General features: G+C 37.1%; 1 protein-coding gene across 5 annotated transcripts in view; it reads left to right on the plus strand.

Annotated features, from left to right (window-relative positions):
• Positions 1 to 13,849, plus strand: part of LOC126235831 (phospholipid transfer protein C2CD2L) — a 624,312-nt gene that overhangs the window by 592,707 nt on the left and 17,756 nt on the right. For all 5 annotated transcript variants that reach the window (XM_049944685.1, XM_049944683.1, XM_049944684.1 and 2 more), the window contains one exon: positions 2,315 to 2,467. In XM_049944685.1, coding sequence (XP_049800642.1) covers positions 2,315 to 2,467 — 153 coding nt within the window. The remainder of the gene's footprint in view (positions 1 to 2,314; positions 2,468 to 13,849) is intronic.

Raw genomic sequence — 13,849 nt, forward strand, 5'->3', positions numbered from 1 at the left:
AATTTTTGAAGTTAAAACTTATGTGAGAATTATGTGATTCAAAAATTTACCTATAACCAAAAGAAATATCCACAAAATGACTGTTCTATTCCATTTTAACACAGAATTGAAGCAGTGTTCTTCTTCAGTGTATGTTGTGCTGGCAGTCTGCAACACTTCCATGAGCATTCACCACACTACATTTGTTGAAACAATAGTATGTGAGTAACATCCGGAGGAGCCAGTTTATTCATTTGCGTGGACTCTGCTAATAAATAGTGTTTTCTGTGATTTTTTGCTCAGCTAAATTCTAGTGTGAATCAGCAGTTACAAAACACGAATTGTTTTCACATGATGCTGAACTAAAAGTGACTAAGAAAATTACAGAGCAATTTTCAGCATTGCACACCAAACCATTCCCTTGTAAGTCTGTATATCATATTGATAAAAACTACCACTCACTATACTGCCATATTCTACTCATGTGTACTCAGGCTAAATTTAACACTATATATTTAACAGTAAAGCTACTGGTATGCAAAAAGATATTACTACTTCAAGCACATTAAATAGTTGCTGCTTATCCCCTACTGCCTTCTGAGTATTTACATGACAGATTTGGTATCTGTTGAAGAATCTCTACGTTTCTAACAATACAGACCAGCACACACAATGACTACTAATGGTAATAGTTACACATCTGACAGTGGTCTTCAGTCATCAAAATTAGATTAATTGGATAATGGTAGCTAATGATGGATGTTATTATTTAGTATTATTTTTATTATTATTATTATGAATTTGTAGGTATCCCTAGTTTCATGCTTTCATCTGACAGGAAATTTTTGAAGAAATTTTCACCAGACAGAACTCCATTTCGACTGTAGACAACAGGCCAAAGATAAAATAAAACGGTTTTATAAATGAACATTGTACTTAAGTTTATTTTTACTACTAGCAGAGCAAAAGACCCACTTCGCTTGGTCTTTATTTTCATTTGTTTTCTGAGAACATTCCAGATCACTCAAGAACATTGCAAAAAATGAACATTCAAAAAAATCATAACAGTGTTATTATTTGTTGTTGAAAATACTCTCAAATACTCTTAAATCCACTTAAATATTGAACAGTAGCCTAGCTCGGAAGAAAGTACTCAGTCCCTCACTTATTCATTTCTTTGTAAAACACCAAGAACATTCCAAAGTGTCTGAGAACATAAAGAAAATTCTGAAACTTTCTACAACATTCTAAAGCAAGTGTTACGGAGATTCTATACATTTTTGGAACCTTATCAAACCTTCTGAAAGATTCTGTGACATTCTGGAACATTCCACAACATTCTGAAATGCTCTAGAATGGACATTGTGGCTAGTCTTGGCCACTTCGGCATCTGATTCCCAGTTTCTACACCAACTTCCCCTCTTTTGTTACCCATATCTTTAAATCCTTCTCCCACAGTTACAAACTGAAACCTTCATGTATGGGGGTAAAGGGCTACCATACCAAGTAATCCCTGTGGCGGTACACAAATGAAATGCAGAGATACAGAGGCACACGTGAACAAACCATGCTGACATTTATTATATATACATTGACTTCTGACAAATACCAGGTGGTTATAATTAAAATGCAGCTAGTCATGACTCAACAGTGTGGGCTGTAATTATTGTATGGTTCCAAAACTTGGTAGTTATGCTAACACATTAATGTGGAAGCGATTTGTGCTAGAAAAAAAAAAAAGAATAGTTCCAGTTTTGGCTGCCAGGTGGAAATCTGATGCTGTACAGCATCTTGTCAATATCTCCAGTGCTCAGTTGTGTAAGCGGCAGTTAATAATAAAATCAACATTGTGCCTTTCTCACTTGTTTGATCCTTTCTGCTCATGGCCCATTCCTAATCCATTATATATGGAAACATTTATGTGTTAGAATATCTAGCAAGTTTCGCTGCCATACATTACCATACACCACACTGGACCTCTGTATGAGTAGCTGCACTTTAAGTATAATCATCCAGTACCATTAAAGCTCCAGAAGATTAAGCCATAAGATATTAAGAAATGAATCTATACTAGCCCCTTAGTCTATAGATGAAAGCAGTGAGTTACTTTTAACAACAAGCTCTCTGAACTTGATCAGCTAATCAGTGTGTTGATTCTGTTTTAATCTGTTACATGTATGGACATTAAGGAAATTTACACATTTAATTTAGTAGGCAGTAAATATATTTTTGCATGCTGTGCAAGCTATTCTTAATAGTTTTAATTTTGTGAGGTCTCTCATTTACTCCTATGTTGTCTTTCAAATGAATGCCATTTTCTATTATTTATTTTTAGTGGCACTGTCTGTGAAGTATGCAAGAAGACTATTGCACGAAGACTAGGGAAGCAAGGTTATGAATGCAGAGACTGCCAGCTGAAGTGTCATAAGCACTGTCACGTGAAGGTGGATACCAACTGCACAAGTTCGACAATTCAGAATATTGAACTGTAAGTATATAATTTTAGAAATCTCATTACAATGCTGGAATTTTTTCCATATTTGTGCTAAGGAAATAGAATTGGCAAAAATTTTTATTGAAACATCACATATCTAATAGGAAAGAAAAATATTAAATATGTAACTATCTCATTAACTGGGATTAATTACCAGTATCTAAGTGATGACTGTACTGACAACGCTACTCCCACCATCCCACTCCCTCTCGTCACAATTTTGTGAACAGAGTCCAGTAGCACATGGTGTCTTTACTCTTAAGAGGATATATTCAAATATATCATTGTGAGGATTTGAGGAGGAGGAGGTGATGGTAAATATTCTACCATTTAAATGGAAATTTCTCATTCCAAGAATGTCATTTTTTAGTAAAAAAAACATTTATTGTGCTTACTACATTTTATCATTACTATTGCTTCATGTTTTGTCACTAATTGTTATGATTTTTGTACTCCCTATGTTGCATTGTTTGTGCTTTTTATTCTTTTAACAAGCAAAAATTTGCTCTCTCAAAAGATACAGAAGGAAGAAGGGAGAGGGATGTGTATGTAACAAGAAAGCAAATTCCCACATATTATTTGTTTAATTGTTTTACCTTCTTTGTTTGCCATTTTGCGCAGTTTCATTTTTCTCCATAACATTTAGGAATGATTGCTAAAGGGAGCTTATGAATCAGTATTAGCTATGCATTCAGTGCTTATGACATAATTATTAAGGTGCTTCATACAAACATTTAGGCACATATAGCCTTTCCACCTCTCTGTCACAGTTCACAAATACCCCTGTCAACAAGTTACACTAAAAAATTAATACAAAAAATTTTAAACTTTAGGTTTGAAAATCATTTAAGATGGCTGAAAAACATCAACTTCTGCTTATCAAGAATCGAGAAATCAAAGCATATCTGACCATAGTTATATTATTTGTTGTTGTTTATAGGTGGATGACCTTTCTTTTACCTTTAATTGTGTCCTTGCACTGTGTCAAGTACCATAAAAACAAGTAAACTCAATAGTTGTGGGCAAGCAGTTTATTACAAACATATTTTTATATTTAGCTGAAAAGCAAAAACAGTTAAGCTCCTGTGCAATCTTGTGTAAAATAAGATGCAGGGATGCTCTGAGCAATGGAGAAACAAAAACAGACATGTGTGGACTTAAATGGGCCCTACTTTTCTGGCAGCTACCATTAATTGAACACAGTTGATGAAATGACTTTATTCATGACTATTATTTTCTCAGCAACTGTAGTATACCAGGGTGTATACATGGACAAGGAAAAAAAATTCCCGGATTTCTCCCAGATTTCCCGGTTAAAAATACACTTTATCCCGGGTGGAAACGTAGTTTTTCCCTGTTAATTGACAGTATATTTTCTCTCAGAACTGTAGAACTTATCAATCCTTTGAATGGTTATGATTTTATACATGGGAGTAGAATTTCCCGGCGCTTTAGAAAACGAAACACCTTTTGGAAAGATGTTTGACGTGCAGTAACATGTACGCTGCATATTTTCGTATTACGAAGGTATAAATTCGAATTCCACCAAACACAGCATGTTACTTTCCGAAGCACTGAAATCGAGATTGTGACGCATATTTGTAAGCCAGTCATAGTTCATGTCACATGATCTCGTCAGCCAATGACAGTGGATGTTCAGAGCTTCGAACACGTGGTGTAGTCAGCCAATAGCAACATCACTGTTAAGTAGCGCGAACACATGAACAGTAAAAGTTAATGGTTTAAATTCATATATATAATGTTGCTACAAGAAAAACAAAGATTTCACATATATTATTGGTCTCTAAGGCCAATACAATGCAAGAGAAGCTAAGCTTTCACATATAATGTTGGTCTTTTATGCACGTATTACATTTTAAGATATATCACACAAATGTGCAAGTAAATTTTTTAAAAACAACATAAATGTGTGATCTCCTGGGCTAACAATTCTTCTAAGTGGCTCGTCATCAAAGAGCTGATTTTTAAATGAGTCGCAGATTGCCCAGTGAAGTAGGCATTGACCTGATATTAAGCTTTTCAATGTGGTTTCGGGATGTAAATTTCCTTGGGTACCAGTGCTTTGTTATCTCATGTCTTGTTCTTTGTTATGGCATAATGCCATATGTGCTAGATGATGAAAACGTACACTTGAAATGCACCGAACAGTTGAAACTAGCTAATAGTTTGAAATTAAACCCTTTGTTTCAAATATATTGACTGCCTCAGCGGAAAATATTAATAAAAGAAAATTTCTTCAGCAAACCGATAAAAATAACTTCATTGTTCTGCATGGCAATTAATGCTTGACTGTCAGAAAGGTGGAAATAAAATAAAATCTGAAACTAATAACGTATTTTAGCCTTCCGTAATTATGTGAATGTATTTTAATTCACATGATAGCTCCAGGCCAAAGAAATCAATTTTGTTTTCATTTGACGTGAGTGCAGTAGACAAGGAGGAAACAGCAAAATCACTAAATGTAAACACGGGTCACATGGAGACTACCCCCTTCCCTATTATAACTCTCAATCAGACTGCAGACCCGTATCACAATATTGCCGAACCGGGCCAATAGTAGATAGTGGCGTCCCTCGAGCATTTGAGATGGGACGTCAAAAATTTTTAAAAAATCAAATTTTCAAAAATACGTCCATTTTGTTGTGCACATCTTTCTGAATACTCTGATACATAAAACATATGTGTCCGAGGAATTGTAAGACATGTTATCTGATCTTAAGTGCGCCAAAGTGCAGCGCCACACCTCTTCACACAGCATTCTTCTATTGCACATCACTGTATTTTGGTCTGTGGAATTGAAACGTGTATATTTTGTACTGGATGCTATCAAACTATAATCAGGACAGCGGAAATTAAAATGTCCTATGGTGCCTCTCCTGCTTCCAGTCGGCCAGTTTGACATCCTGCCCCTCTGTTTTTTTTTTTTTTTTTTAAACTCTTCAGAAAATTTGCACTCTTTAATTCTCTATTAACTAACAACTTGCTGCTTTCTGTGACATAAAATTAAGTATAGGATACATAAAGCCAGTAAAGAGAAGAGACAAGCAAAACAGTACACATTTCTTCAATCCTTAGCTCCTAGAATTTTTTTCTCTCTAATCTTGCTACGGCTTTACATGGCGTGCTTTCCTTTCTGCGAAAGGATCTGTTACCTCATCAAAGTTTGTCAAACTTTTGCTACATGAAAAATCGAAATGTCGTTGTCTAATACTGAAAAAGCTGTAATTACATATAGGCCCAAGGCTGGTGTGGTTTCTCAACCTGATTACCTATATTTTGTCACTGTCTGCAAGATAAAACAAAATAGCTAGGAAATAGTTTTACACCATTCATACGCTCCAGTTTCTCAAGCATGAGATCGAAAACTAGTAGTGCAAAATTTTTATAGAAATTTGGAATCGTCTTATTCTACCATAATTTGTGTGATGTCCCCGTTTCTTCTCCTTCTTCGTTCTAACAGACAACATTGTCATCACTAATTCTGTATCTATTCCTGCCAATGTCAAAGCTTATTCACCGGTTAACTTCACTAACTCTGCCAGAATCACCAGTTTAGTTATCCCACAATTATTCTCCGGTTAGGCATTGTTACGTGTTTGTACAACGCATTGTCCGCACTACTTCCAGAATAGACCTTAAAGCGGCTGCTAGCCGGAGACTGTATAACTGGCCCTTGCTAGTATAGCGATCTGGCCAAAAATTTTTTTGGATACACCAAGAAGATAATATGTAATCTTTCTTACCCGTTATTCCTGTTAGTCGTTTATTCGCACTCTGGTAGTCTGAATCTATGGATTTAGCTGGTAATAGTAGCAACGCTCATCATTCACAAACCATATCAACCACATAATCACATAGTGGTTGGCTTTCTTTCATTCGGCTATACTCTGCTCAGATCGCATAGCCCCTTTTTCGTCTGCAGGGAAGTTTGTTTTTAGATGTGACGAGGATTCCACTGACAGAGACATCACGTACATTATGCACGCATTCAAAAATCAACATATTATTCATTCAGAAATCAACTTAGAATGTGTTCAATGATGTTCAAAACCTGACAGGGACACGTTTCAAAGTCATATGAAAAATCGATAGACCAATGTGCGCTGGATGCTAGGCGCTTTGTGAAACAAGTTTTATATGAATTGCCCCCCCCCCCCTCCCGCCCCCTCCCCCCACCGCACTCCTGGATCCATTTTCTTTTTTTTTTACTGCGACTGCTTACACAGCCAACAGCCACGTTTCTGTAGCCAGAAGTGGAAGAAGGTAGTACTGAACTGCGCATGCGCATGATCCCACTCGTAACTGCTAAAACAAATCTAATAACAGTTGTGGCGTCATGCTTATCGGATGAAATTTTTGTTGTGAAGCATTGCATAGTCTTCCTAAAGCCTTTGACAAATTTTGCTGTTGGCAGCCGCTTGTATGAGCACTGTGTTTTGTTGCTGTATAGGGCACACTTCCCTTGCAATTTAAGTTTTATTTTAATTTTTCTCTCGTTCATTGTTTGTTTGTTGTTGTAGTCTTCAGTCCTGAGACTGGTTTGATGCAGCTCTCCAAGCTATTCTATCCTGTGCAAGCTTCTTCATCTCCCAGTACCTACTGCAACCTACATCCTTCTCAATCTGCTTAGTGTATTCATCTCTTGGTCTCCCTCTACGATTTTTACTCTCCACGCTGCCCTCCAATATTAAATTGGTGATCCCTTGATGCCTCAGAACATGTCCTACCAACCGATCCCTTCTTCTAGTCAAGTTGTGCCACAAACTTCTCTTCTCCCCAATCCTATTCAATACTTCCTCATTAGTTACATGATCTACCCATTTAATCTTCAGCATTCTTCTGTAGCACCATATTTCGAAAGCTTCTATTCTCTTCTTGTCCAAACTATTTATCGTCCATGTTTCACTTCCATACATGGCTACACTCCATACAAATACTTTCAGAAATAACTTCCTGACACTTAAATCTATACTCGATGTTAACAAATTTCTCTTCTTCAGATACACTTTCCTTGCCATTGCCAGTCTACATTTTATATCCTCTCTACTTCGACCATCATCAGTTATTTTGCTCCCCAAATAGCAAAACTCCTTTACTACTTTAAGTGTCTCATTTCCCAATCTAATTCCTTCAGCATCACCCCACTTAATTCGACTACATTTCATTATCCTTGTTTTGCTTTTGTTGATGTTCATCTTATACCCTCCTTTCCGGACACTGTCCATTCCGTCCAACTGCTCTTCCAAGTCCTTTGCTGTCTCTGACAGAATTACAATGTCATCGGCGAACCTCAAAGTTTTAATTTCTGCTCCATGGATTTTAATACCTACTCCGAATTTTTCTTTTGTTTCCTTCACTGCTTGCTCAATATACAGATTGAATAACATCGGGGAGAGACTACAACCCTGTCTCACTCCTTTCCCAACCACTGCTTCCCTTTCATGCCCCTCGACTCTTATAACTGCCATCTGGTTTCTGTACAAATTGTAAATAGCCTTTCGCTCCCTGTATTTTACCCCTGCCACCTTCAGAATTTGAAAGAGAGTATTCCAGTCAACATTGTCAAAAGCTTTCTCTAAGTCTACAAATGCTAAAAACGTAGGTTTGCCCTTCCTTAATCTAGCTTCTAAGATAAGTCGTAGGGTCAGTATTGCCTCACGTGTTCCAACATTTCGACAGAAACCAAACTGATCTTCCCCGAGGTCGGCTTCTACTAGTTTTTCGATTCGTCTGTAAAGAATTCGCGTTAGTATTTTGCAGCTGTGACTTATTAAACTGATAGTTCGGTAATTTTCACATCTGTGAACACCTGCTTTCTTTGGGATTGGAATTATTATATTCTTCTTGAATTCTGATGGTATTTCGCCTGTTTCATACATCTTGCTCACCAGATGGTCGAGTTTTGTCAGGACTGGCTCTCCCAAGGCCATCAGTAGTTCCAATGGAATGTTGTCTACTCCGGGGGCCTTGTTTCGACTCAGGTCTTTGAGTGCTCTGTCAAACTCTCCACACAGTATCGTATCTCCCATTTCATCTTCATCTACATCCTCTTCCATTTCCATAATATTGTCCTCAAGTACATCGCCCTTGTATAGACCCTCTATATACTCCTTCCACGTTTCTGCTTTCCCTTCTTTACTTAGAGCTGGGTTTCCATCTGAGTTCTTGATGTTCATACAAGTGGTTCTCTTATCTCCAAAGGTCTCTTTAATTTTCCTGTAGGCAGTATCTATCTTACCCCTAGTGAGATAAGCCTCTACATCCTTACATTTGTCCTCTAGCCATCCCTGCTTAGCCCTTTTGCACTTCCTGTCGATCTCATTTTTGAGACGTTTGTATTCCTTTTTGCCTGCTTCATTTACTGCATTTTTATATTTTCATTGTTTATGGCTGCAGTATTATTCTGCAGTAGCAGGATACAGTAATATCCTTTGTTAGAGTATTGGTTCTTACCAGTCAAAACTACAAAAATTTAACTGAGAACAAAAACAATGAAAAATTCCCGAAATTCAAAAAAATTCCCAGGTTTGTCCCGGTTTTCTCCCGGATGAAAAAATTCCCGGGTTTTTCTCGGATCTCCCGGGTCGTAGACACCCTGTATATATTTTAGAATCATCAGTTGCACAAGTATTTTTATTTATCTTTTTTGTTTCAACAGATTAATCTGAAGATGTGTGTGTGTGTGTGTGTGTGTGTGTGTGTGTGTGTGTGTGTGTGTGTGTGTGTGTACACTATTGCTGGAAAAAAAGTTGGTGCTTGAAAGCTATCATGAATACTATTTTCTATTATGTGTTATTGTGTTCCACACATTGACCCAGTGTAGTTGAGTGGTTGACTGTCCCTTACTTTTCATAGTGCCCCATCAACGAATTTCCATAGTTAAAAATTAATAATTACTAGACACAAATATTACCAGAATCCACATGTGCATCACAAGCACTGAGTTTAGAATCAATACAAGGAACTGAAGAACTCAGGAAAATGGAAAGGAAGAATGTGAAGCATATATTAGGAAACAGAACCAAGACAGAAACCTTAAGTTAACCTTTGACTATCATGTGACTGATATTTAACTGACATTAGTATTTTACCACCAGGCCACTTCAAATATGCATGATTGACATCCTTCATCATCTGGTGGGCAAAATAGTTTTGGAAATATGTCCTCTTTGGGGCATTTGTTTATACATCTGAAACTTGTTGCATTGTTGAAAGAACCAAGTATATGTGCATTTCACACTTCTTTCGACCTTATAACAGGAAATATGTGCAATTGATGTGGCACTGTAATGTGACAGTGTCATTACATAGCCATGTTGGAAATATGTGACTGATATTGTGTGGTATGTATTATCTAATAGTTTTCAAAATTTTATTCTGATTCATCACATCGCATCCCCAATAATGCAGATTCTCTCTTGCCAACACTACGTTGAGTACAAACTGCAACTTTCAGCTTGTTTCACATGTTAAAATACCTGCAAGATGGCTGTTGAAAAGTTGACTGAAGTATATGTTTGTAAGATCTTAAAAGCTGGTCATGAAAAAGAAGATGTGTCTTGTAATGATTCTGTTGCTGATCCAAGACCTTGCAGTTCAGAAAAGGAAGGAAATTCTCAAATGGAAAATGTACCTGTTCTACTTCAGTAAACAAACAGATAAACAGGAAGAATTGGTAAACCACACAGAAGCGGAAGTTGAAGAATGTGCCCATGAAAATGAAAATGTGGAATGGATGGCATACAGAGGACATCACAGCTCAGTTGCTTTCACGGGAAAATCCGGCTTTCAGAAACATCTTTAAAATAACAGTTCACCATTTGAGGCCTTTTCTCACTTTGTGAACAATGAACATTTAGATCAAATTGTACTGAAACCTAACAGATATGTGGAACAAGTTACTCATAACAGTAGGATTTCTCACCCCAGCACTGTCAGGAAATGGATCCCAACATGGTGAATGTGACATTCATTGAAATGTTGCAGTAGTGTCTCAACATGGTCACTCACTAGGAATTTATACCTTTGCTTTCTATTAAGTTTGCTAACAGTGTAGGAAAATACAGATTGCTACTTACCTCACACACACACACACACACACACACACACACACACACACACACACACACACAAGTGCCAACTCCAGCACCTCAAGCCAGAATGCAACATCACATAGGATGCAAGCAGCCATCTGGAGTGGTGGGGACGAGGAAGGAATAGTAGTGTATGGGTGGATAGAGAGATGAGTGCTGTCTGGTGGAGTGTACAGGGGCTAGACTGCCAACAGGTGCAGCATCAGGAGGTTGTGGGCAGGGTGGAGAGGGGGGGGGGGGGCAAAAAGGATAGGAGTGGAGAAAGACGGGCAGATGTAATGGCAGAGGGCTGCAAATAAATTGGGTGGGAAATGAGGATGGGGATGAGATGATAGGACGAAGGGGGTTTAAACTGTTGGGTGGAGGGTGTGGGGATAGTATGTTACCACAGGCTTAGGCCAGGATAATTATGGAAGTGGAGTATGTGTTGTAAGGATAATTCCCATCTGCCCAGTTCAGAAAAAGTGGTGGTGGAGGGAAGGATCCAGATGGCTTGGTTAGTGAAGCAGCTATTGAAATCAAGTGTGTTATGTTCAGCTGCACGTTGAACCACAGGGCAGTCTAACAAGAGTAGCTGATGTTGCTTAGCTCTTTAAGCCACTGAAACTTGACACACATTTCATTTGTGTGCTGAATGACCACTATCTTAATGTGCACATAATGACAGGCCAACCACTACGCAAAAAATCTTATCAAAAATTAAACTTTTGGTTATAAATTCTAGCCAGGTGCGATAGATAAATAATACATTTAGCAAGCCATCACTTCACATTAGGCCTTTTTGTTTGTTTTTTGTTTTTGTACCCATCACTTCCACAGTCTTCCTTGACTTCTTCTCTCAACTGGCTTAAATCTTCTTATCTGGAAAAGTAGTCTTTCTCCTCTCATTCTTTTGAGATGTTTGTTCACTTTCTCCTATCTTCTTGTATTTTATTGAGGAGATTAAATACATCCAGTTCTTGCCTAATTTCCAATTTTTGAAATCTATTTGCTCTTATGCATCCCTTTCCCGCTCTTAGAAATCTCATTTCTGTTGCTTACATGCAACTTTCTTAGCATTTATGTATAACATAAGGCTCATATCCATAAATAGATATCGGAACTGCCATTGTTTTATAAAATTTCAATCTTATTTCTTTTCTCATTTTATTTTTTAGACATATGTTGATTGTTCCACATATATTCCCAAACTTTGCTAATTTCTTCTCTGTGTCTTCATTGTGTGATGCTGCAGCCTAATCATCAAATGGTACTCTTCACATATCTTTCCTAATAAGTGTATTCCCCTTCATAGGTCATCTTCATTTTTCACTAGCAATGTGACATTGTCTGCAGTTAGGAAATATTATGTAAAATTGTGGCATTTTACCTCTTAGAGATACTCAGAAATATAGGGTGGTTATAAGTAAACTTGTGCAACTTTGAGCCAAACAATTTGCCAGAAGGGTACCTGCACTGCAGGCACTGATACTAGTGTGATGAAGTAGGGCTGGAATTCAAGCATCACTGTGTGTTACAGTTGTAGACAGTCAACCTGGATCTCAACAATGTAATCAGGGCTTCACTCATAAAACAACAGCAATGGTGCTGCTGCTCTGCTTGAGTATAGACAAATTAAAGGAAGATGGAGAGGTACCTCTTTCCATACTGATGTTGAAAAACATGATTCGGAAGTTCAAATTAACTTGTGATTTAGGAATGGCTCTTGGGAGAGGATGGCCAATTTTGCCACAAACTGTTGAAGAAGTTACTGTTGACATGGCTGAGAATGCCAGAAGCAATGTGTGATCTTCAAGCAATGCATGGGCTGTGTCACATCAACTGAAAATTCCGTGGTCCTTCTTTTGAAAAAGTACTGTGAACAGTTGTGAGATGAAATGGTATCCATGCTGTCATTGATGCGGATTATTGGCACATTGAGCAACATTTGTAACCTGGAATGTAAACATGGTGTGCAATTAACAAATGTTGCCATCTCATGTAGAAGTTGAAATTTCTTTTTTCTTTCAGTGGTTTATTCATTATTTCTCTTTTGCATGTCCTTACAAATGTTTCCACTAAGTTTCATTGTCCTACAATCACTTGTATTTCATGGGGCACTCTCAAGTAGCAAAACTTTAATTATAACCACCCTGTATTTTGAAGTTGATCAAATGTGAAAAAAATCTTTGTTGTTGAAAGAATGTTTTATAGAATCAACTGTAATCACTACGTAGTGAATGTCCTACGATCACTTGTATTTCATGGGGGCACTCTCAAGTATCAAAAGTTTAATTATAACGACCCTGTATTTTGAAGTTGATCAAATGTGAGAAAAATCTTTATTGTTGCAAGAATGTTTTATAGGATCAGCTGTAATTACTATGTAGTGAAAAAGTTAATCCTGCACTGCCTCTAAGAAGTTTCTACAAAACTGTTAACAATAGGAAAATGTTTAAAAGAAGTAAAAAGAAATGGGCACAACTCCCAGAAGTACACCTGCTTTATGGGCAAAACAACACATTTGTTCATGGCATAATGGGTTGCATCTAAAAGCCTAAAAATATCCTGGTAAAAATAACTGGTAAAAGATTTTTATCTTTGACTTTTTTAGTCGGCATCTGAAATATAATGTCGGCACTATGAGTTAGTTCATATGTCATCAGACCTTACTTTTTATGTCTCTGTTACAGAATGACTTCTAATTTTCACCACTGGTATGTCTATTAGGCATCAAGAAACCTTGATTACCACCAACTACAATGTTTAGTAGTTTGTCCTTGTCCTTCCTGTCACATTGTCAGTCAAAGTACAAGTTGTCTACTTTGATAAGGTTATGTAGTGTATTTTTCTGTCATTTTATTTAGGATTTCACTTTCCACTAATAGAATGTTAACATGTGTGAATAACAAGACATGCAAACATTTCTTCAACATATTTAACCTGCCTACTTTGCTGTCATTTTGAGGTGTGAAACAAAATAGTCTTCTGAGCTCAGCAACAAATTGTAGTGTGTTTAGTAGTACTTAAAAGACCATGGAAAGTTGTTGTAAATGTGACAAGTTAATTTACATTATCAGGCAAAGTATTTTTAGACTGTTTAGTTTCTGCTAATCTGGATATCATGTCTACAATGCCATCTACTTCTACATGCCAAAGACTCTTCTTAGCATACTTGTCCTGTCATTAATTTATTTTTATTATTTCAATCCTCTTTTATGACAGTTTGTAACTGTAAATTAGTTCAACAGTTTGTAACTGCAAATTAGTTTATAATGCCACA

The sequence above is a fragment of the Schistocerca nitens genome, chromosome 2 (assembly GCF_023898315.1).
Source record: "Schistocerca nitens isolate TAMUIC-IGC-003100 chromosome 2, iqSchNite1.1, whole genome shotgun sequence".
Taxonomy (NCBI): Eukaryota; Metazoa; Arthropoda; class Insecta; order Orthoptera; family Acrididae; genus Schistocerca; species Schistocerca nitens.